At 41.1% G+C, this 24,250-nt stretch overlaps 2 protein-coding genes across 2 annotated transcripts in view; one reads left to right on the top strand and one right to left on the bottom strand.

Annotated features, from left to right (window-relative positions):
• The window catches only part of LOC140936502 (uncharacterized), a 470,324-nt gene that overhangs the window by 141,145 nt on the left and 304,929 nt on the right, over window positions 1-24,250 (bottom strand). The gene's annotated exons all lie outside the window — the stretch shown is intronic.
• LOC140938264 (uncharacterized) overlaps window positions 1-24,250 on the top strand; it is a 46,053-nt gene that overhangs the window by 14,308 nt on the left and 7,495 nt on the right. The window contains exons 3-7 of the mRNA XM_073387770.1: window positions 3,115-3,219; window positions 4,017-4,061; window positions 8,578-8,649; window positions 10,472-10,669; window positions 17,837-17,911. Coding sequence (XP_073243871.1) covers window positions 3,115-3,219; window positions 4,017-4,061; window positions 8,578-8,649; window positions 10,472-10,669; window positions 17,837-17,911 — 495 coding nt within the window. The remainder of the gene's footprint in view (window positions 1-3,114; window positions 3,220-4,016; window positions 4,062-8,577; window positions 8,650-10,471; window positions 10,670-17,836; window positions 17,912-24,250) is intronic.

The raw sequence follows: 24,250 nt of genomic DNA, 5'->3' as shown, positions 1-24,250 counted from the left end.
TTTTTTTTTTCTTATCGGCCATAAGTTATTTTATTGCTTTAAAAAGGAGATCAATTTCATCGTGGCTGAAGCCTCCTCTTCTGAGTCCCCTAATTATAAACAGACATTTGTTCAATGGCTTCACGTAGCTTTGCCTTAATGTACTTTGAAAATGGCAATTATCTAGACTGTAACTAATCATTACATTACTAATTTAAAGTACTGTACAAGCCCTAGGATTTTCATGCAAATGATTGTTTCAGAGATTATCAATAATCATGGTTACATGTAAGTGGGAGATTTCCTGTTGTCAGCAGGTGATTGCATTGTGCATGCACATTCAAGCCATTGCCACCTAGTTTTGCCCTCGTGGCTTGTTTGGAGTTGCCTTGCTGCTTTTTGCCTTTTGTTTGTCTATTTGGCTTCAATTCGCCGGATTATTTGATTGCCGAGTGTTGGGCCGCTTTTGCCTTATCTTTTTGTGTCTGTTTCGTTAGCTGCCTTCATCATTTGCCATGCTGCCTCGTCATACGAGAAATAGCTTGGAGAGCTTGTTGCCAGCAAAAATTCATAAAATGAATTTCTGTGTTATGTTTGGTCATGTCAGCTCCTTCGGCTCTCCATGTCCAGCCACTGAATGGACCCTGTGTCTTTTTGCCACGTTCTTGGATGATTCCTTGTGGTACTCTTCTATTAAGGTGTATCTATCTGCGGTACGGCTTCTTCATGCGGATCAAGGATTCCCCGACCCATTGGAGAACTGCCTTCGGCTTCAAAGAGTTGTGCGAGGAATCAAGTGTTCACAGGGCTATTTCCCTGCTAACCCACGTCTACTAGTTTCTAGTAACATTCTTCACATACATGAATTCATTCGGCTTTGGACCTTTGCTCATTTGATGATCATATGTTTTGGACTGTCTGTTTACTGGCTTATTTTGGTTTTTTGAGTTCAGCAGAATTCACCATCCCCACCCTTATAAGCCTCTAAAACTGACCCATTCCGGAAAGGGTGCAGCATTTTGATTGGGCCTGGTTCTTCTCCTGTGTGTGCAGTTCAAGCAGTTGTCTCCTTCCCTGAGTGCTGGGGTAACCGTCCTGGCCCCCTGTTCCTTTTTGAGAATGGCCTTCCTTTGTCTGGCTCTTTACTTACAGACAGATTAAGAGCTATTCTTCTATCTGCTGGTCTGCCTGGCGATTTTTCAAGTCACAGTTTCCAAATTGGGGCAGCCACTTTCAGATCATCTCATCCAAGTTATTGCTCACAATTATGGCAGCTACCCTCCATTTTCATTATTGCTTATCGACAAGTTTAATGGGATTACCAATAATCATAGTTAACTGGGAGATTTCCTGTTGTCAGCAGGTGATCACATTGCACATGTGCATTCAAGCCATTGCCACATGGTTTTGCCCTCGTGGCTTGCTTGGAGTTGCCTTGCTGCTTTTTGCCTCCCACCCACCTCTTGGTTCTTCGAAACTCCTATGTTCAGGTTTAGTGTAAGTTGTTTTTTGTTCTCTTTTCTCCACTGAGAGATCAGTGTGACAGGTGCCAGGGGGAGGTGACCCATGGGAGGTTGCGATTTTCATTATTGCTTATCGACAAGTTAACATGAAATAACCAATCATACACCTGTTCCAAAAAATCAAAATTCAGTTCAATTGTTTTTCTACTCAGATTCTTAATGAGTAGAGTAGTTTCTTAATTTTGAGTGTGGTTTTGTGAAAGTACTGTACATTTGTATTAAAAATGTTCTGCATATACTTGCAGGGTACAAAGAAAGTCAGTTTTACAGCTTGCCATTCGGACAAGCTGAGGCTAGCACTTACTAGCCTAAATGTCATTTCAACTACCCAGAAAAAAAATTTTATGAGCAGGATTGATTTCAGTTCCTCTGTAATTTGAATTCCCCCAAAATCTTTACTTGCCAGTCGGGTAAGTTAAGAACAGCATTCACTAGCCCAATAGCAAACTCCACTAGCCTAGGGCTATCAGACACCACTTTCTTTGCACGCTGATTTGTCTGCTATCTTGTATCTGTTCCCTCAGTGAATTAGACAGTAGCTAACTCTTCTCCCAACCAGGGCTTAAAATTAAGGCCAGTCAAGCAACAATGTCTGACTTAGATGACCATTTTCTTGCTCAGATTTTTGGTTTGCCAGTTATTTTGGCCAGACTTGTATATAAATGACCAGAAAAGAAAAATACATTTTTGCAACATTACATTTCAAGGGGACAAGTATCTTTTTTCACTTCATCACAGAAATATAAGCTTAAGGGGCCAACCATTTTGCAGGTTGGGAGGTTTGATTTTTGTTTTCAACCCCATCATTCACCTTGAATTTTTTTTAATTGGAGTATGTGCTTGCATGATATTTTTTCTACCTCCACTTTGTATGACTTTTTTGTTGTGTGGGTGGGTTGAAAAAGTCGGCTTTCAGTTCTAAATCAAACTACAATGGAGATGTGAAATAATCTTTGGACAAGCGATGGTAATTTTTTAAGAGTTTTTGACTGACCTTGAAACTCAGCACATTGATATTTTAACGCTGGATAGAAAAGCAGTAAGATGGGGACCCCTTCGCACTGGTGAAAGAGTCAGGTGGGGATACTGAGAAGAAAAAAATGAAAATCTTCTTAATCTTTTCATTATCCTTAAGTGGCAAACTTCCTATAGGAATGTGATAGCAAATCCAATAACTTGAATAAACACCAAGCACAAGGGCTTTCATTGCAGCTGAGTAATGGATGGTTAGAAGTACTTGAATTGGTGGCTTAATTTCTCCTCAGAATAGGAGCCTGTGGCGTTTTTAAAAGACTCATGAGAGTTTGCTGTTAGATGTTTACTAAGAGTTTAGCCGTAAATATTAACTTCCATTTTTTTGGCCTTTTGCATATATGAACAGATCAAACGCCATATTACAGTTTTGTAAGGCTCTCCAAAACATAAGTACATTAAAAGGATATTGAACTCTGTTGTTGTTTCAGGCTTTCACAGCTTGTCTTGTGATAGCACTGTTTTGCAATCTTGTGTTCGATTTATTCAAAACAGCTTATTAACTTTGAAGAAATCTTAACCTTTTTCAAATAAATGTACTGATCTTCTTATCTTTTTGATTTTGTTTAATTTTCTGCAGGCTTTTCCTGACAGCTCCTTGCGTGAAGAAATACAATTCTTTGTTGTCCAATGCCTATTTGTGGGGAATGGATGTGAGTGGAATGGAAGAGTGATGCACCTGGAGGTACAAAGATACAATATTAAACAAAAACACTGGCAAATAAGCATGTTCCTCCATTTTTTTTTTGAAAATTGAATGCTGGAAAACACTGTCATTCTACTGACAATTTAAGCCTGAAAACTTCAATATTGGTGCCCAGGGTGACTTTTTAAAATTATTGTTTCTTGAAGAAAGACACAGTGAGGCTAATAATAGCTGATCAGCAAGCTCATGTGTAGCCTATCCCAGGCTCTCAGATACATCTGTGGTAAGAATGTGGTGAAAACAATGTTGACGGAATAGTTAGGACACACATGATCAGTTTTCATGATATCTGCATGTTACTGTCAATACTAAACCGGCTAGCTCAAGTGAAACGTAAGCTTTTTATGCTTTTGTTTTTCTTTGTTAACCTTTAAGTCCCAATGGTGACCAACATCAATTTTCTCCTAACCATATCCATAGATTGTAGAGAGATTAGCTTATGAGAATTAATAAATTGATCACCTAAGAGAAAATGCTTTGATCTTTTATCAAATTCTGCCAACACATTCTTTAAGGAAATATATAGAGATCACTTTGGAGAATTTGTATGTGGATATCGGGGCTTAAAGGGTTAAGGCAAACAAAAACAATGCTAGTGAATCTGGCAATGCAGATATTTCTTAAGTTGCAGTTGAATTATTGGAATTTATCATTGTGCCTTTCTTCAAGAAACAATAATTTTAGAAAGTCACCCTGGGCACCAATATTGAAGTTTTCAGGCTTAAATTGTCAGTAGAATGGGTAGTGAAATGAGTTTTCTTTTTTAATTCCTTTAGAAGCATCTGACCGACTTTCATAGTAACCAAGACTCCACTTTGATGGTATGATGATTTTCTTCATATAAGGTGTACATAATAATTTAGAATAAGATATTTTTGAGATATTTTAACTCATTATATAAAATTGTGTATCCCCATATACATTGTAGATCTACAGGAAAAAAAAACATGCAAAAATTTTCTTTGTAACTGGCACTCTTCAAATTGAAATTTGGTGCCCAAAGACATCTTCACAGTAGCAGTAGGTCCTTCAGAGTAAATTAATGAAAACATCAATTTGTCAATATCTAAATTAATGCAAGGCAGCTACAGCCTGTATTAGTATGCGTCTTTGAAGCCTGGTTTATAGTGGGAAAAATAACTTGTTCTTATCCCCGGTCACGTCAGTAAGCACACAACCAGATTTTATATTTTACCTACTATAAGGAGGCAACTTTGTGGTAAGAATCATGCAATGAATCGAGAAAGGGGGAGTGGGGGGTAGGAAGGACCTTAGTTCTTCCTTTTTTCCATTCCTTGATTCTTGAGGCTTGTGCTTTTCCTCTCACCACTAGCTTGGTTCACACCAGTTGTGAATATTTCTCTCATTTAACCCATTCGCCACTGAACCGCCCGTAACCGCCTGGGAGATCCACGTCCCTTCTACCGCTTGTGAGGTCATCAGATTTAACAGTCAAGAACAATTTTGTCAGCAAGTTTCAAACCATACCAGAATGAGCACAATTTAGTCAAGGAGGCCAGTGACAAAAGCAAAAAACCATGTATTGCTGACCCAAAATTCCTATGAAAATCTTGTTCCACTTCCCACCTATCTTTCCTTTCATCTAATCCTTAAAGCTTTTCCAAAACATTATCCAACCGAAATGAAGCCTACTAAATGCCCCGCAAAAGAGAAAAAGATGAGGCAAGAAAAGTGAAAGAAGAGGAGAGGATTCGAGAGTCAGACAAAGCGGAAAGAAAAAGTCAAGTCTGCTGTGTCACTTTTTCTACTGTTATCTACAAGAAGTCTATGAGCTAGACCCCAAAATTGTGAAAATTACTGTCGGTACCATACCATCTGAGGGGAATAGTTCTCTTAGTAATTATCGGGAAGGTACACATCCATAGAGTTGGAAAATATGTGATAGCATTTCTCCGGTGGTAGCTTCTTGTTAATTATGGCTTATATTAGGCACCTAATTAGCATAGACTCTAGCTTTGATGTTACTAGGCAATTTCAGTGATTTCAGTTAAATCAAATTCGCTTCAATAATGAACTATGTAGTCTATTTTAGCAAAGTAATGCGAAGAGGAAATAAATTCTTTGCATTTTTGTTATTTTGGGGGACTAAGTCTCGAAATTAACTCCGCACCAGTACCCTAGTCTGAATTGGTCAATGTGGAGGGTGACTGAACTTCAGATAAATCATACTGGTTTCTTCAAACGCGGGGGCGGGGGGGCGGGGGTCCTATAAAAGGAAACCTTCCTTAGGAAGATTTTGGTAAGTTGCCGATTACCCAGTCAAGATGGCAGACACGTTCTTGAATTCTCCCGCGTCTCGCGAGAACAATTTGAGCCACCGCAATACAGGTGGCACTTTACCATAGGTCAAAACAAAGAATACTGGTTGAAAACCTGTTCCTATTGGTCTCCAGTTGAATTAAGAAGTACAGCAACTAAACACGGGGATAACGCGAGTCACACGTACATGGAACGCCATAACTGTCGTATGATATTTTATTTTCTTATCCGTGGTGCTTTTCTCATCATCCTCGGTGCTTGTATCATTATATTCGGTGCTCTGGTTGCTATAATTGGTGCCGGTGACTTTATACTCGGCTCTTTATCTAAAGCACTCGGTACTTTCCACATTATACCCGGTGTGCAAGCCATTATACTCACTGCTAACCCTTTATACCAGGTGTGTTTGCTATTATATTCGGTGCTTAGATCAATTTTTGCGGTGTAGTTTTCTTTATATTCGGTGGCTAGTTACCCATGCTCAGTGCTTTTTGGTAGTCAGTGTGCACCTGATTTGTGGTCAGTTTAGCATCTGGTTCGGTGTTAGGGTCTGTTAAGAAAGACAGGTTGCTAGTGTATGTACTTACTTTTTTCCAAATTTTGGCGGGTCTGTGTGATAGTGTAGTGGTAAGGGAGAGAGATTAGGATACAAAAGGTCTAGGTTCCAGGTCCGGGTTTGACCCTGGGTTGCGATTTTCTCTGTTTTTAATAGCAACACTCTGATCAAGTGATGAGTGCGGGCTCATTTTCCCGAAAAGCGGCTGGTAATCGAGCCTATTAGCCTGTTAGCAGAGGGTGGAAGACTGAGAGGGAAGAAGGAGCTGAGCATTTGGTAGTAGATTGGATGGAGGCTCAGCCTGCACCTGAAGCCGTCCTTGTTTTATTGGCTTGCACCTGTCCAAGGAGTGTGAACTGCCTAAATGTGAGTGTATGACAAATGGGCTCAAGTGCACTGATATGTGCAAACAACCAGCCATCAATCTCAGACAATGAAGAAAGTGCAGATGAGGACGAAGATGAGCTTGATAGCGATGAAATTTAGTGGAATTATTGGTGTGAGGGTGATCTTAAGGGAGCAAGAAGTTTACATATATTTTAGGTAATTATTACAAAGAGATCATTATCTTTACCTGGTCAGGTCTCGTGACCAATCACCTTTTCCCCTTTATGATCAACGTAGAAAAGCCGTCAAATCAGTTGTTGTTTAAAAAAGCCCAAGATGATCTCTTAATAACCTTTTTTTGTCCGTAAATGCTCATTTGAACTCAGAAACTTCAAAGTCAGTATTTATGCTAATTGGGTACCTGGCACTGGCCAATGGAAAGTATGATAGTACATAAAAAAAGGAAGCTACCACTGTTGCAGTGCTATCACACATTTTCCAACTCTACAGGTCAGTAGCTTAAAAAAAACAACAACATGGGCATTATTCCCCTTAGATGGTACCGACCAGCCTTAGCGGCTCATGGCTCAAGTTTATGATAAGATATCAAGTAAATTAAGTAATTTAATTGGAGCCTAGAGGCTCAAGGAACTGTCTGCAGAAGATTGATTTTATTTTGAATAATGTTGGCGCGAAAGAATGGTACGTGACGTAAGTTTGACAGCCTTTTTACAGCCCGCTGAGATAAACAGTTCTCATTTGACTGGATGGTCTGAACAAAGATGACCTGACCTGAAATGAGACCTTTTCCCGGGTCAACCTTTCTACAAAATCGAAGGAAGCAACTTGTATCTTGTGAGTAGAAAGTCTTGGAAATTCGAGTTTCTTACGGACCACATTAACTCGCCGGCTCGCGTGAACTTCGAAATCCTCGTCGGCCCGAAGCTAGGCATAGATTAAAGAAGCTGTTCGACTGAAGTTATTTGTGAAAATTGTGCCAGAAGCAACGAAAACATTATGAAAAAGGTCTTTGAATAAGGGAGCAATTCTTAATGCCTTGTCGAAACAGAGGCTGGCAGCGGACTTTACCCTTGCTCCAGGGGTCCGTTCTCGAAATACCTAAACTGAAATAAACCGCGGACTGTATGTGGCTCCATCGAATCAATCAAAAGGCAAACTTAAGAATCTAGCGATCAATTTCGCAGCAAACGAAAAGCCCTTGCATTCAAGGAAACTAGAATCACTGCTCAACCTATTCCCCTACTGAAGTCAACAGAAAAGTCCATCCAAACATAATTATGGCCGGACGTTTCTGCTGTTGAATGTTTTCAAACGACGCGATGTGAAATGTTAGGCTTTTCCCTGAGCCTTTCGACGCAGTCATCAAGGTATCTCAACCCCTAACATACCCGTCTACCACCATCCTTTGATTCTCTCTAATTTCTTTGAAGCCAAGTTTCCTTAGACCGGCCGGCGTTAATCTCTTCGTGTACTTTCATGTCCTATGCTTCCTTCACGGCACTCTCTTCACTTCAAAGCCAAGCGAGTGCCAAGCCAAACATTCGCCTGGGTTAAGTTTCCCGAGAACTAACGTCACAAGATGAAGCGTTTCCTGATTGGATACTTCCCTAACGGCACACCCCCGTCACACCGCCGGCCAGAAAACTGACCGGTCAAAAATAGTGCGCTTCAGGTGAGAAAAGTCCGTTTCCCAACTGACCACCTAATCAGCAGAAAAAGAAAACGGGCTTTGAGAAAGTCTGAGCACGTACTGAGCTACTTCCTCGTCGTCAATTTAAAGCATTGCATCTTCAACACATTTCTTAACTTTGCCAAATTCCTCCTTTGCGGCTTTAATACTTTGAGCCTGTGGGTGTAACTTTTCGGTTGTTTGTTTCAGTTGAGGAAGGAGCTCGTCATACTTTTCATTAAGAAATTTGACTGTTTTGCCAAGTTCTTCAAACTTCGCTGTCAACTTGTCAAGCTTTGAGTCAATTGGACCAGTTCATTCCCGTAAAAGTCCTTTAATCTCATCCAGTGTGGCCATGTCCGCGATAAGTGTTGTAAATTTGGTGGAGCAATAATGGATATGTACAACCGCCATATTGACAAATGCTTATCATATGCTTTGTCCTTTGTCTTGCACTGAAATTGTATATTTTTGTTTTCTTTAGCAAGTTCCAAACCTGGATGATGATGTTCCCATTTACCCTGCCTTTGCTCGTATTGTAAGTCTGTCACAGCAGGTAGGCCGTAGTCCTTTTATTTTAGTTGGTCACGACAATATCGTAAGTGCTCTACAAAACAGAAACAGGGATCGTGTACCGTAAATGATCGATTAAGCGCCGCGGTGCTTATTTCATTTTCCCTGTTATAGGTGCGGCGCTTATTTCAAATACGGGTGAAATTCTGAGGGCAATATAGAGAGAATTAAGTGAGATGCGTACTAGGTATGCATAATTTGATATAAACATGTACACATCGGACTGTTATGTGAAGGTTCCCCACATTGAAACTTTAGAACTCACGAGTTGGTCGAGGTCTTATTTCTCAAACGATATGGCTTTGATATCTCTTTATATCAAGCGCCGTAACAAAGGAGGGACCTTATTTGCAAATACCCAAATTAGTGCCGCGGCGCCTTATTCCAGTTGCGGCGCTTAATCGATCATTTACGGTACCTAGGGAATATCCTCGTGACGTTTAAACTGAAATACCTCACGCTAATAAGTCAAAGCCCACATGGAATGAGTAACCCCAAGCTCAAACGGAGGTAAGATGTCATTGTAACGATTTCAATGGGACTGCATTTAAGTGACAACGTAAAGTTTATTTCTAGTAACACAGTGCAAATCCATAGGACACTTCTTTATCATTGGCAAATGAAAAACAAAGTCAAAAAATACATATAATTATATCCCATCGTGGATGAATACTAAATTGATAAAAACAGGCGGAAGTTTTTAAATTCTCCCCTTGCATCTTAGATAAAAGTGGTTCTCACTTATTTCTCTTCATTCTTTATTTACAAGTTCACTTCATTACAACTCATTAATGATAAAGAAATAGAGAATACTTCATGGAAAGTGCTGGCGTACGGTATTTACGCACGAGTTGTTGACGTATCAGAAATCGAACGAGTGAGCGCAGCGAACGAGTAAGATTTCTGATACAAAAACAACGAGTGCGTAAATACCGTACAAAGCACTTTCCATGTGGTATTGTGTTTATTATATACATACTGAGACATTCATCATTTTGGAGGCCGTTTTATTTTAAATCTTTCAAAAATGCTAAAATTTGCCGCTACACACTTAACGCAAAATGACAACGAAAACGAAGTATCAGCTTTTCAGTAAAAAGGTTTGTTAAAAACATAAATTACGGTGATGATGTGAGGTAATCCAAGAACTATAAGTAATCTTTAACTATAAGTAAAAAGTTTGTTCTCAATGCACAATAGAAAATGAGTGAATTTAAGTAAAATGGCCGGTTTCAAAATAGGCTTAAGCTTAAATGAAAGGCAAAGTAGCTCCGACAAAAAGCACAACAAAAGCTTACGTCTCGTTCTGTTTATCCCTTTCCGCTGTTGTTTCGCCGGCTCTCTACCGTTTTCTTTATCGACAGTCAAACAAACGAAACGATTCCACTCCATTTCCGAAATGTTTTTTACTTTTTTAGCGAGAAAAACTCTTGGAGTAAAACTTTTCTCGTTGAATGTGTGCGGCGCTGCAAGCTGCAATAAGAGGCGGGAATTTTGGCGCGAAACTCACACACCTCTGCGGTTTCTGATTGGACGTATCATTTTTCTCACACGTGAAAAAACATCGTTCGCGATTCTGATTGGACGTATCATTTTTTTCACGTGTGAAAACCATCGTTCGCTCCTCTGATTGGCTAGAACTAATTTGCGTACGAAAATTTACGACATAGCTTTTTGGTGAGTATTTCTCAGTATGTATATAATAAAGATTTTATATTTCTGGATGAGAAAGGTGTTGAAAGACAGTGGAATCCCTGTTGTGCGCACTGCATATATACATGCAGATCTTTGATTTTTTCCCTTAGGTTCTAAACAGGGAAGAGCAGGATCCCATTCAGCGTGCTTTACCCCTTAATGTGTCACAGCAGGCTGGTCCTGATGCTTTTGGTGCAGCTGGTCAGGGCAATACAGTATGTGCTCCACAAAACAGAAACAGGGATCATGTACGTGAGGAATTATGGGCTGAAACATTCAGAGATTTGACAGTCCAACTTCCAGGGCAGGTAAGGTCTCTTTTTGAAACCTATTTCAGTAACGTATTCCTCGAACCTGTTCTTTTTTTATCTTGATGGTAGAGCTAGATAGAGGATCGGCAAATTTCCACCAAAAGGTTCGAGCAATTGTCGTGTTTGGTATACCGGTAACAACAAGTTGCCTAGGGAAGCCAAGGAACACAATCTGTTTGCTTTCCTCTCGTCTACATCTCAAGCACCTTTCTTAATATTGTTTCTGACCCCAACACTGCACGCTAGCACTTCTAGATCATTCCCACAGAGATTTCCACATCAATAACCTTCAGGTTGTTTTTAAAATTAATTGGTATTGTTGCTAATTCTTCCACTGCCACACCACGTTTTTCGAGTTTCTCCTGGAAGATCTTGATACTTTTTATCTTTCTTATCTTCTTTCCCTCTCACCATTCCATTCCCGAGATTGCCACTTCTACAATTTGGCAACTTCTGTCTCTCTTTTAAATGATCACGAAATCCGGTCTCCTAGCCCTAAATTCATGATCTGTTCGAACACTGACGTCCCACAGAGGTTTAAAGAAGTTCATTTTGCTCAACCCTTATTTCCTTGCCAGATCTCACTGGATTGCCTCACCCACATTCCCGTGTCTCTTTTTGTACTCTATTTTGTGCCAGTTTTGGGCATAAACTCACAAAATGGCCGATTGTCTCATTTCTCTGCTTGCGCATTCTCCACTTGGGTCAACCTGGGACTTACCAGTCGTTACTTTAGCGTAATTTTTACGTATAAACAGTTCCTCCTCACTGGATTGGACATAACTTTATAGCGATATCCTTATTGATTAATGCAGTCCTCTGCCCATATCAGGCCTCTTCCTCCATCCCTCCTTGGTGCATAAGGTCATGCCATACAATCCCGTGGACGAACTTCCATTCATGGTTAGCAATTTTCTTGTTCTGCGGTCTAGATTCCGAAGTTCTTGTTTCGTCCATTCAACTATCCGCCTGCATATCTGACAAGTGATACTGCCCAGGTGTTTGCCTTGTGTCAAGTTTCACCATTCAATTTTGAATGCGCAAGTTTTCTAAATCGTCGTAAGTATTCTTCCCTGTTTTACTCTTTCTTCCATTGCTCTTATTATAGTTTCCTCAGGTAGTGTAATCCCTTCTGACCGTAGCAGCTCACCACGTTTTAAGACCATGACAGCACTCTTCTCGATGCCAAGTTTCACAACATTTTGTTGCTGAATATTCTCACTAATTGTAGCAGCTTTTCCTGCAACCTTTCTGCTCATCGGGTAGTACATTTTCGCATCTAAGAATTCGTAGAGCTTGTCAGATATTAACCCTGTTAGCAGTTCCCACAAAACAGGTAAAAACGTTATTGGACAGTAATTTCCTGCTGCTGCGCGTCTCTCCAGATCTTTCGTTTTAGGAACATACGGTTCTTCCCTTGTTCATCCACCCAGGAACGCTTCCATAGTCTAGGCACGGTTGAAGCTAGTTTTCAGCCGTGGCACTGTAGTATATTATTGTACCCCGTAATCGGAACTAAAGACGAGAAAAGTGGCTGTGCGTATGGACATTATGAACTGTTACATCTGACGTTCTTAGTTGTGGGTCACCTGTGCTTCACCTGTGCCCGCAATCTCAATCAGTGACGTTTTAGTGACTGTAAATAAAGGGCGTAGCATCACGACAATTCAATCAGCTATCTCAACGGACAAAGTACTACGACCGGAACGCCTGGAAACTGATCTGAACCGCGCAGAGGCTTCGAAAGAATGGCTTCACTGGAAACGAACCTTCGATAACTTTGTGGCAGTCTTACCGCGAGAGGGTCTCGACAAGCTCAAGGTGTTGGCGAATTTCGTGTCTCCCGCGATCTTTCAACACATCGAAGAGTTTACAGAATATGAAGCAGCCGTTGGAATATTACAAGCTCCTTTTGTGAAGCCGAGAAACGAGATATTTGCGCGTCATATTCTTGCCACACCGCCGCCAGCAGCCTCATGAAACACTTGACGAATACCTCTCTGCTCTGAAAACTCTCAGCAAGGACTGTAACTTCCAAAGTGTCACAGCTGCACAATATCGCGAAGAGAGTATAAGAGATGATTTTATTACTAGTTTACAGTCTCCTTTAATCAGCCAGAGATTATTGGAGAATAAAACACTAGATTTGAACACCATGTTTGACCAAGCTTGTGCCCTCGAATCAGCCATCCGGACATATGAATCGTATACAGTTCCTTCACCCTCTGTGAACTTAGCAGTCCCTCCCACCCCTGCCCTCGCAGCAGAGCAGGACCAGCCAGATCCCAACGCCCTAGCTGCAGTGGAGTCTAAGGCTTCTAGTGGCTTCTTCTGTGTGACACGTCTGTTCAAAGTGTCCAGCTCGTGATGCAATGAGCTGAAAGTGTCAGAAGGGAGGCCACTTTGCAAAGGTCTGCCGTGGAAGGGCCGTCAGCAAAAGTAAAGTTTCTGCGTCGGCCACCGTACCTGTAGGGACTCCAACATCTCTTTCAAAGTCATCGGGAACTGTTGATATTGAAGGAATGCAAGTCAAGGCTCTCTTCGGTAGTGGTAGTAGGGAGAATTTTATCTATCCCAGTTTAGTAGCGGAAATTTCTCTTGTAGTTAATCCTTCATCTGGCACTGAATCTATGGCTACATCAGCATCAAGCTCAGTTAAGGTCCAAGGAACATGCGTATCCAATATCTCTTATCAAGGGCACAAGTACCAGAGTTTCAAGCTGTCTGTTCTGTCTGGACTTTGCGCTGACCTCATCCTGGGGATTGATTTCCTATCGCAGCACCCAAGCGTCGTCTTCCATTACGGTGGCTCCGAACCACCCCTGTCTGTCCTTGGGTTTAGTACACTGAATGTAAATCCACCTGAACCGTTTGCAAACCCCCTGACTGCGGTTGCCATCCAAATGTCGGAGATACAGTGAAGAAGATTCTGCCTTCATTGACGAGGAAGTGAAAAGATTGCTAAGAGAAGGTATAATAGAACCAAGTCGCTCATCATGGCGGGCACAGGTCGTGTTAACTAAGGATGAGAATCACAAGAAGGGGCTAGCTATTGATTACTCACAGACCATCAATAGTTTTACGCTTATTGACGCATTCCCTTTGCCAAGAATAACCGACATGTTCAATAAGATCGCCCAGTACAGAGTCCTCAGCACTATCGACCACCGAAGTGTGTATCATCAAGTGCCACTTAAAGATGAAGAGAAGCCTTACACAGCCTTTAAAGCTCGGAACAACCTCTATCAGTTCCCTCGTCTGCCCTCTGGCGTCACCAATGGCGTAGCTTGTTTCCAGAGAGAGGTGGTGAAGTTTGTATAGGAGAATGATCTCGAGGCAGCCTTTCCTTACTTTGACAATATCACTCTTTGTGGAAAGGACCAACAGGAATGTCACGTAAACATGGAACACTTCCTTGAAGCTGCCAAACACAAGAACATTTGCAACAACACTGACAAGTGTATTTTCTTAACCTGGCGCCTCCCTGTCTTTGGATACGTCATAGAGGATGGTACCATTCGCCTCGATCCTGATCATCTACGACCCTTACGTGAGCTTCCTGTTCCACACGACTCAAAGTCCTGAATTGGTGTCTGGGATTGTTCTCTTATTACTCCCAATGGATCCCAAAATTCTCAGATCGAATGAGGCCAATTGCTGGATGCAAATCTTTTCCACTGACACAGCAAGCCACTGGAGCGTTTGAAAGTCTTAAGAAGACGATAGAGGATACCGTAGTCACCGCAGTCGACGAGAGTATTTTATTTGAAGTTGAGACGGATGCATCAGAAGTGGCGCTAGCAGCAACGCTCAACCAGAATGGAAGACCCGTAGCGTTTTTCTCGCGAACCCTCCAAGGTAGTGAGTTAAAGCACGTCCATAGAGAAAGAACCACAGGCCATGATAGAGACTGTAAGGCACTGGAGACACTTCTTGACTGGAAGGCACTTCATTCTAAAAACTGATCAGAAATCAGTGTCCTTTATGTTTGACAAGCATCACAGAGGAAAGATAACGAATGAAAAATTCTTGCGTTGGAGAGTTGAACCCTCTTGCTATAGTTTTGACCTTATCTACCGCCCTGGAAGAGATAACATCCCACCTGACACACTGTCCAGAGTCATGGATGCAACTGCAACCGCAGACTCACTCCTCAGGCTCCACGAGTCGCTTTGCCATCCAGGGGTCACCAGACTAAGCCATTTTGTGCGAACCAAGACCTTACCTTATTCCCTTGTGGAGATAAAGAACATGACAAGCCAATGCCCTGTTTGTTATGAATGTACACCCCAGTACCACCGCCCTGAGAAGGTTCCCCTCATCAAGGCCACCCAGCTATTTGAGAGGATCAACGTCGATTTCAAAGGCCTTCTACAAACCAATAATGGGGACTGACCAAGTACTTCCTCATGGTGGTTGATGAGTACTCCAGGTTTTCGTTTGTTTTTCCCTTTCCTCACGTGTCAACAACCACGGTTATTAAGTGCCTTACTTACCTTTTCTCGCTTGTGGGAATGCCTGCCTATGTCCATTCTGATCGCGGGGCCTCCTTCATGAACAAAGGGTTACGCGAGTTTCTAACAACAAAAGAAGTAGCCGCACGTCGGAGCACTAGTTACCACCCTGAAGGAAATGGCCAAGCAGGGAGATATAATGGTGTGGTATGGAGAGCGATCACAATGAGTCTTAAATCCAAGAATCTGCCCTTTAGGAATTGGCAGGATGTACTTCCTGATGTGCCAGATTCTATCCGTTCTCTCTTGTGTACTGCTACTAATGAAACACCACGAACGCTTCTTTGGTTTCTCACGACGATCATCCTCTGGTGCCGCAATCCCCACAAGGTTATCCACGTCGGGACCCGTCTACCTTAAACGCCAGGTCCGTACCATCAAGATGGAACCTTGGTTAATGAAGCGAACACTCGCTACGCGCATGTGCGCTACCCTGACGGTCGGGAGACGACCTTAGCCACAAAACACCTTGCACCTAAGGGCTGGACGGGAAAAGTCCACCCTCAACCGTCACCTGAACATGCTCCGAAATCAGCAGAGAACATGCCCTTTGATGAGACCAATGCATAACTGTAAATGATGCCGATGCATCATGTAGAACCTGTATCCGAACCCGCACAGAGACAGAATACGGAACCTGCACCAGCACGCCGTTTCGAACGAGTTCGTCGCCCGTAGTTAGACTCGATCTTTAGACAAAGGGGTGAATAATGTTGTACCCCGTAATGGGAACTAAAGAGGCGACCAGTGGCTGTGCGTACGGACATTATAAACTGTTAGATGTGACGCTCTTAGTTTTGGGTCACCTGTGCTTCTGAGGCCGCAATCTCGGTCAGTAACTTTTCAGTGACTGTATATAAAGGACGTAACTTGTTTCACTTTGCCGCCATGTTTTCTTGTATGCTCGTCGTTGTCGTCGTCGATGCAAACGGGGATTGAATGTGATGTTGGTTCTCGCCTATAATCCGAGAGGTTTTTCTCCGGGTACTTCAATTTTTTCTTCTCCTCAAAAACCAACATTTCCAAATTACAATTTGATCAGAAATGGTAGAGAAGAGCCACTATGTGGATGTGTTACCTTGTAATCATTATTCATTTTTTTGTATTTACTGTTAATACTTTTTCTTACGGAAACGTTTGCATGAGTCAATTCTTCTGACTCTTTTATCGTGTATTAAATGTTATCTTTCCTAAAAGTAATACTGCACATAAATTTTCTTGCTCATCTTTGTTATTCTTTAATTGTATTGTGGCACCGTTTGATTAAGGGGTTTTCGCACACGGCAAGAAAGGTTTTTTTTCTCCTTTCTTGCGTTGACAAGTTTCTTTTGTTAATTTTTTCTACGCGGTCTTTCAAATCTTTTCACAACTGCAAGAAAATGTTGCATGCAGTTGATTTTACTCATCTGGTCAGACGGATACTGTACGAATTTTCGTCGTCCATGGAAAAATGTACTCGTCTCAGACGAGCGGAAGGGTGAACGTGTTTGTTCGGTCTGGAGCTATAAAAATGTTTTATTGTTGTTTGTTCATGAATCTCCCACGTAAGATTAACAGTAGGTTAGATATTACATCTGTCTGAATTTATGAAAACTTAAGGTACCTACAGAAATTTCAAGTACGTTTTAACATTTTGACCCTTGAGGTGATTAAAAAACAGTTGAAAGTCGCTAGTTAGGGCTAAAAAATGACAAATTAATCGCTGGAAACACGCGAAAAGCCGCTCTTGGCAAAAGCGACAGATTTGAAACGCACAGAAATTATGACCTTTCAGTCTCGCAAACTATGAGGTTCATAGCAAGGATGCCCGACTTAAACAGACCTAGAATGTACCTTTCTTGAGCCCAGAATCGGTTGTCTAAGACAAAATCCCTTCAACTAAACACTCACGAAGCGTTTTTATGCTTGTACACAATATTCTTACGACGCGAGCACCTCGACATACCTGAATTCTGTCTGTCAACAACTTCAGGAAATCGCACCATTAACCACGTTCACATCACTGATAAAACTACCCACAACTAACCAGGCACAATGTTTCCACACTTAATACGGGCCAAATATCATCAAATTACTCTCGTTCAATAACTCTCGCTTTCTCCACATAAATCATCGCATGTCAACTTTCCTGACAGTCGATTTATTCAAGATCCCGGGCGTAGACGAGCCGTTTTGAAAGGGATACATGGAGGCCGGCCTTCAAAACAATTTTTAACTAAGTCGCTGGCCTGGTCAGAAATCAGCATCAATTTTGCTCTCGCCGAATAGATTTGGCTCCTAAAAGCTACTTTTTAAGACTCGTCACCGCCCACATCAAAGCTCGCAGTATGATGCCTTTCCGTCTCAATCCCGAAATCAATGTTTCACCTGCTTAGCCAAAATGAGGCAAGGCTTGTTCCTTCAGAAGGCTTGATATGCACGGAAGGGGGAGATGTAAACAGCATTAAAAACGCATGTTCTTTTTTCTTTTTTGGTCTACTGCTACTTGTTCGGGATTTTTTGTACTGAAAATATAAGAAAAAAATGGTCAAGCACTGAACAAGCCTCAAATGAGACAGTTGCTAACAAATCCTGGAGGTATCTTTTTGCAAATCCAGACAGGTATACAATTAAAGGTATTAAAGGTATGCAATTTGTTTTTGCCTTGAAGTCCGTGATGCAAGAACCAGAGACCCTGAAAATGGAGGTTAGGCAACTCAAGGAAAAAATACAAGATCTAGAACGGGTAAGCCTTGAATGAAATTTGTCTTTCCTATTTATACTGTTAAGCATCTGGGAGTAGTATCCTTCGCCATTTTTACCACACTCAGCACACGTAATGATATTATATGATTCCTCGCGAAAAGAGGTTTATAATTTTTGCTGGAAGTCGCATTGTGGATCTCTAGCGAAGTAGAAACACGAGTTGGAAGCTATTTGGGCCATTAACTTGAAAAAAATGGAGATGCATGTTTAATACGGCTCGACCAGCAAACTTTACACGATTAATTTTATTTTATGCCCAAAATAAAGGGATGAATCTCATAGTTTATTAGATATAATCGTGTAAAGTTTGCTTATCATTTTCGCATAAATTATGACCTAAATTTGGTAACCGCTGAATTTCTCGAATTGGGTCTTTGCGATTTTGGTGAAACTCTGTTCAGCGCAAGGCACTAATGCGCACTATGAGTAGCGGAAAGATTTTCACGAAAAAATGCCGGCAACAGCAGATTTTGACTCACACCTCAGAGGGGCGTGGCATTATAACCACGTGACATTTACTCCGATCGCCAAACATTTTATGTTATATTGTAGATTGATCTATATGTTATCCATTCTATGTGTTAGACTTTCCATAAAAGTAAAGGTGGGGATACCAGAGAGCTTCAAAGTAGGATGGTACCCACCCAAAAAAACTGGGTCGAGTCACCTTAAACGAGTGTGGTGACCCATCATCTTTCTCTCTCTTTTTTTAAACAAATGAGCGGCAACTTTCTTTCCCTAGAATAAATGTAGACTAATTCTCAGTGTAGAAAAAAAAATAACAATCATCGGGAGCGTGTTTAAAGCGTGCACTCGTAAATATAATCATATTGGTATTTTGTTGAATTTTTGCGAATATACAAGCTTAATTTAAGAGCAGATGTCCGTGAATATCGACCAGGGGTTGGAAAAGTGTAATTTTCAAAACATCCCTCCCAAAATTTTGTAGACCACCCTAGGTTTTCCATCGGTGAAAATATAAAGTTTAGCTTCATCAGATAAATATTTTGGCAATACGGCGAGTGTCAAGTTCAGGTGGTTTACGGCCTCTGCTAGACCTCGTTTTTAGGCCCTTAGACCGAGTAACGAAATGACCATGATTTCAATCTAATTCAGATATCATTTAACCCAGAAAGCTTCTTATCTTAAAGGGGTTTTAATCACCATATCGACTGGTCATGTGCTTGAATTGATTGCAGTTAGAATATTTTATGGATTTTAAAATGTTGACAAATTTTTCAGGATGGTATGGCTTCGTCAATAGCCCACGTGAGATATATTAAAATTCTGACATGACTCCGAGGCTTTAAAGCCTCGGAGTCATGTTAGAATTTTAATATATCGCACGTGGGCTATTCAAAGCCCGCTAATCCTTCCTAGGCATTTGTCGGGGGCATTTATTAATTTTTCCTTCCCAAGGGTGGAGCATTTGCTAAGACAGGCCAGCCCCGGGGGTTGAGCATTGTCAAAGCATTGTTATATTTCGGATTTTAAAAGTCGTACGTAGTATATCGGCGAGATCATGCGTATTCATTTAAGAGTTGTTTTATATTTATGCGGACATTTCCATACATTTGAATATATGATATTACAGACTATTATACTTTCTCGAGGGATTTTTAAGAACTCAGTTCATCACTGTATTATAAAATGACCCAAAGAATTCTAAATGCATACATACATACATACTTATTGCAACTCCCTAAAAGGGCTTTTCAGTTGCAAGACAAGTAAGTCATAATAATTGCAAGAAAAAGGAGGAAATAACAGCTATGTATAAAAAATAATTAAAAAAGAAAAATAATGAATGAGATGGAACTACGTAGCTATTTACAAATTCACTTATTGATTGAAAAGAAGTAGTTTGACAAGTCGCTTTTTAAACATGTTAACTTAGTCATTAGATTTAACATTATCACTGATGCCATGCCAAAGCTTTGCCCCTCGGTAAGAGAAGGAGCGCTGACCAACAGCCCGATGGCATCTCGGAATGCTCAGCTGACTACTCGGTCTCGTACTTTTCGTGTGAATTTAGCTACGTCGGCTGAATTTCTCGGCCAAGTAATAGAAACAAGAGTGTTAATACATTTGAACATCATTACGGCGTCATTCAAGTAGAGTTTGTCACTGACAGGGAGCCAGTGTAAGGATTTAATTCCTAGTGAACTATGATCGACGTTTTTGAGACCAAATACGATTCGTGCTGCAAGGTTTTGGACTAACTGTAGTTTTTGATGTTGCGTTTGCTGGTATTTGACCAGACAGAAGAGCATTCATAAAGTTTGCTGAAAACAAAGGAACCTAACAGAAGACGAAATGTGTTGGTATCTATTAAATGTTTAATTCTATTTATTTGTATAAGTTTGTGCAGGCAGGTGGAGACTATTTTAGCAATATGGTCATTATAATTAAGGGACTGGTCAATACAGATAACAAGATCTTTAGCAACAGCGACGGGTGTGATAGTTTTACCAAGAATGTGACCAGATACAGCCGTTAGGTCGCGAAGGAGTTGAGGCACACCAATGTCTTATCGGGATTTATCAAAAGAGAATTTTGACAGCACCATTTGGTGACGTTTTCCAGGTCCATATTTAGATTATCGATTGCTGTAGCTAGATACAGGAGATGAGGGAAACGAAAGATATAGTTTAGAATCATCTACATAACAGGCCCACTTGCAGTATCTAGGGACAGATAACAGGTCGTTCACATAAATAGTAAACAAGACTAGACCCAATATTGACCCCTGAAGGACACCATATTTCAGTGATAGACATCAGAGATGGTATCTTGGATGCATACTCTTTGACTGCGGCCCACACGGTAGCTATGGAACCATTCTATACTTTAGGAGGACGAACCCAAGGCTTGCAATTTGTTTAATAGTATGTCATGTCTTATACATATCGAGTAGGACGAGAGCGGACATTCTTTTTATCATCCATAGCTTGCAACAGATTATCCGTGACGTAGACAAGGGCCGTTTCGGTAGAATGAAGCTTCTGATTACCACTGAGTGGTAGCCAACTTCTTATTTCTAATTGAATTCGAGCTAGCGCGTTATGTCCGCTGCTCAATTCGCTTTTCTGAAGTCGCGGCTGGATGGAATCCCTCAAAAGTAGGTAATTGAGGGGGACTTGAAAAGAGACTGGCTTCGGTAAACGGTTGGGTCGTGAGACAAGATGGCGCATTTCGCGATCAATTTCCATCGCTCGAGTTGCAATTTCTTACGAATGTACGAATAAAGAACTTGAAACAGCAAGGAAAATGCGTATGAAATTATTTGTAACTTCTCTGTTCCTTTAAAATGAGGAGTTTTTCGATAACAAGGGCATAAGAGAGCAAAAATCTCAGAACTGCGAACATGGAATCCCTCAATAGGAGTTTGGAATCCCTCAGGAGGAGATGATTATTATTAACTTGTAAGTGGAATCCCTCAGAAGGATATACATTTTGCCTGGGATATTGTTGATCAAAGGTAAGTAACAAGGAAAATAAAAGTTTTTATTTGTTAGTCAATTTCCACTGTTCATTGTCTGCAAGTATATAGTAGCACTATGTGCTACTCTACAATTCGAAATAAAATAAAGTTACGAAATGAATGAATGTATGATGTTAGTAACTTGTAGTTACTATACGCACTACTGCATGCAAGTACACAATTCAGTATAATGTGTTAGAGTGTAGTTTCAAAGTTTATTAGTAATCTACATGGAGGGCTCAAGGGAAATGTGTATGAAGTGGCTTTGAACTCCTCAGTTCCTTAACAATGAGAAAACTGTCGATAATGAGAGCATAAAGGAGCATAAACCTTAACTGAATCGCTCAGAAGGACTTAGAAAAAGGCAATAGAGACCTTTAGCATCAGGTTTTTCATGGGAAACCGCAGTTTGCAGTTACGCGTTTGCAGTTTCACGTTGCCGGGATTTCAGATTTTAGCAAGGCGTTCATTTCAGTTCAGTTCATTTCATTGTTTAGCCAAAATATAATACAATACAAGAATACACATAGGAATTGTAAGTTGGCAAGGGAGCCCAGAAGAAACCAGAAGGCTTGTGAGGCCTGGGCTCCCCAGTCACAAAGAAATATTAAAGTAAAATAAAATGAAATTCGCGGAGTGATACGTTAAAAGTAGGAACTTAACAGAGGCTTAGTTAAGTAATGAATTCAGTAACAAGATAGGAAAAAATTTTAACTCTGGATTGGAATAGAAAACTTTCTTATGTTAGTACGGCAGGAATATAAAATCGATTTGAACTAGGCGTTCATGTTTAGTGCCGCCATGTTGTTTTTGCATCGCTTTTATCGCCTAAAAATAGGAATAATTCATTGGAATAATTCATTGATTAACCGACTGACAGAATGTCTTCGTAATTACCGCCAAAATCCTTCACCTTCGGTGACTAGACCCAACTCAACCTGTTTGCGTCGATCTTGATGGTACTCTCTGCGACACTAGTAGTCCCACTTTAAACAGTGAGACCGGTGTTTCTTCAAAGCACATTTTGAATGTTATACAAGAACTAAAAGTTAAAATCGAAGGGATCAAACGATACATTCCTCCATCTCATTATGAGGACAAAGACAAAGAGCTCATAAATAAATAAACTCCAAAAGGATAACGATCATCCCCAGAAGACGCTTGAAGCTTTGAACAGTCGACTACGTGAGATCACAGAAGAAAGGGACTCGCTAACTCTTACTGTTAAAATTTTATCCAAAAATCTCTATTTTAACGCTAAGCAGACCTGTGCTCCTTCGAGCTCGCCGCCAGCCCTTTCACCCGATTCACCCGATGTGTACGCAAGTGGAAACAACAGCAACAATCGAGGAAAGAGACTGAAGAAAAAGAAGTCGCGGCTTACTCAAGTGGATGTGATCCCCGAGACCGTTGAGATCCCCGAGAACGAAATCGTCGAGCAACAACCACAACAACCCCCGACTGAAGTGAGCATTATTTTGGGCGACTCGATTGTACAGAGAGTTCATGAGCCTAGGAAGAAAGTCGGTCATAGAGTCTTGGTTAAACCTTTTCCGGGTTCGTGCGTCTAAATCTCCCTGGATAAACTCAAATTTAGAACAGGAAATGCACAAACGAGACGTCTTAAAATGAAGGCAATCCGTTCCAGAGAACCTTCCGATTGCGCCATTTTCAAAAAACATCGCAACTATGTCGATGGTCAGATAAAGAGTGGAAGTGCTCAAAGGTGATTCCACTTTGCAAACAAGGAGAGCGTTCAGATTTGAATAATTATATCCCAGTTTCTGTCACGCCTTTTGTAGCAAATTCTTTGAGAGAATCAGTTACAATCAATTGTACGGTAATTTAACTCTGAATGATCTGATATCCAGTCATCAATCTGGATTTCGATCTCTTCATTCCACGGTCACTGCCTCTCTCCATGCCACTGACAACTAGGCATTCCATATAGACAGGGGAAATGTGAATGCCGTTGTATTTCGTGGTCTAAAATAAGCATTTGATACCGTTGACCACTCCATTCTGTTGTCTAAATTGGAAGCCTATGGTGTCTCTGGCTCTGCCTATAAGTGGTTTGAATCCTATCTTTTCTCCCGTACTTAAAAATGTTTTGTAAATGGTTCTCTCTCGGGTAGCAAATCCCCCTCCTTCGGTATACCTCAGGGAACTATTCTAGGCCCACTTTTATTCGTACTGTACATAAACGATCTGCCAAACTGCCTAGAATTCTCTGTTCCTCAGATGTATGCTGACGACATACGCTTGACTTTTGCCAGTAGAGACCCTGATCTTATTGAGCGCAATCTAAACCATGACTTTTCCAACACATTAGCGATTGGTTAGTGGCCAATGACAAACTGACACTAATCAAATCCAAAACTGAATTCATGGTGACTGGGTCTCAGCAAAGGTTAAGGACTCTTGACCGATCTCCTGCTCTTGCGATTGATAATTCTCCAATCTCTCAAGTTGCCTCTACCAAATCTCTTGGGGTCCACGTCGACGAGCATTTTTCCTGGAGTACACACATTACTAAAATCTCTAAAAAAAAGTAGCTTCGGGCATTGGTGCCCTAAAGCGCTGTCGTCCTTTCGTTGCTCCGGAATCCTTAATTTGCGCGTACAATTCGATAATCCGGCCACACTTTGATTATTGTGACATAGTGTGGAATAATTGCGGGGCAACTAATTCCACGAAGCTGCAGAGGTTTCAAAATCGCGCTGCCAGGATTTTGACTTACTCTGACTACGATGCTGAAGTCGAACCACTTTTTCAGCAGTTAAATTGGACTGAACTTGCTCCTCGTCGTGAACTCTAACACGGTAAACATGGTTT

Source organism: Porites lutea, chromosome 5, assembly GCF_958299795.1.
Source record: "Porites lutea chromosome 5, jaPorLute2.1, whole genome shotgun sequence".
Classification (NCBI taxonomy): domain Eukaryota; kingdom Metazoa; phylum Cnidaria; class Anthozoa; order Scleractinia; family Poritidae; genus Porites; species Porites lutea.
This window is presented reverse-complemented; position numbering and strand designations above follow the sequence as displayed.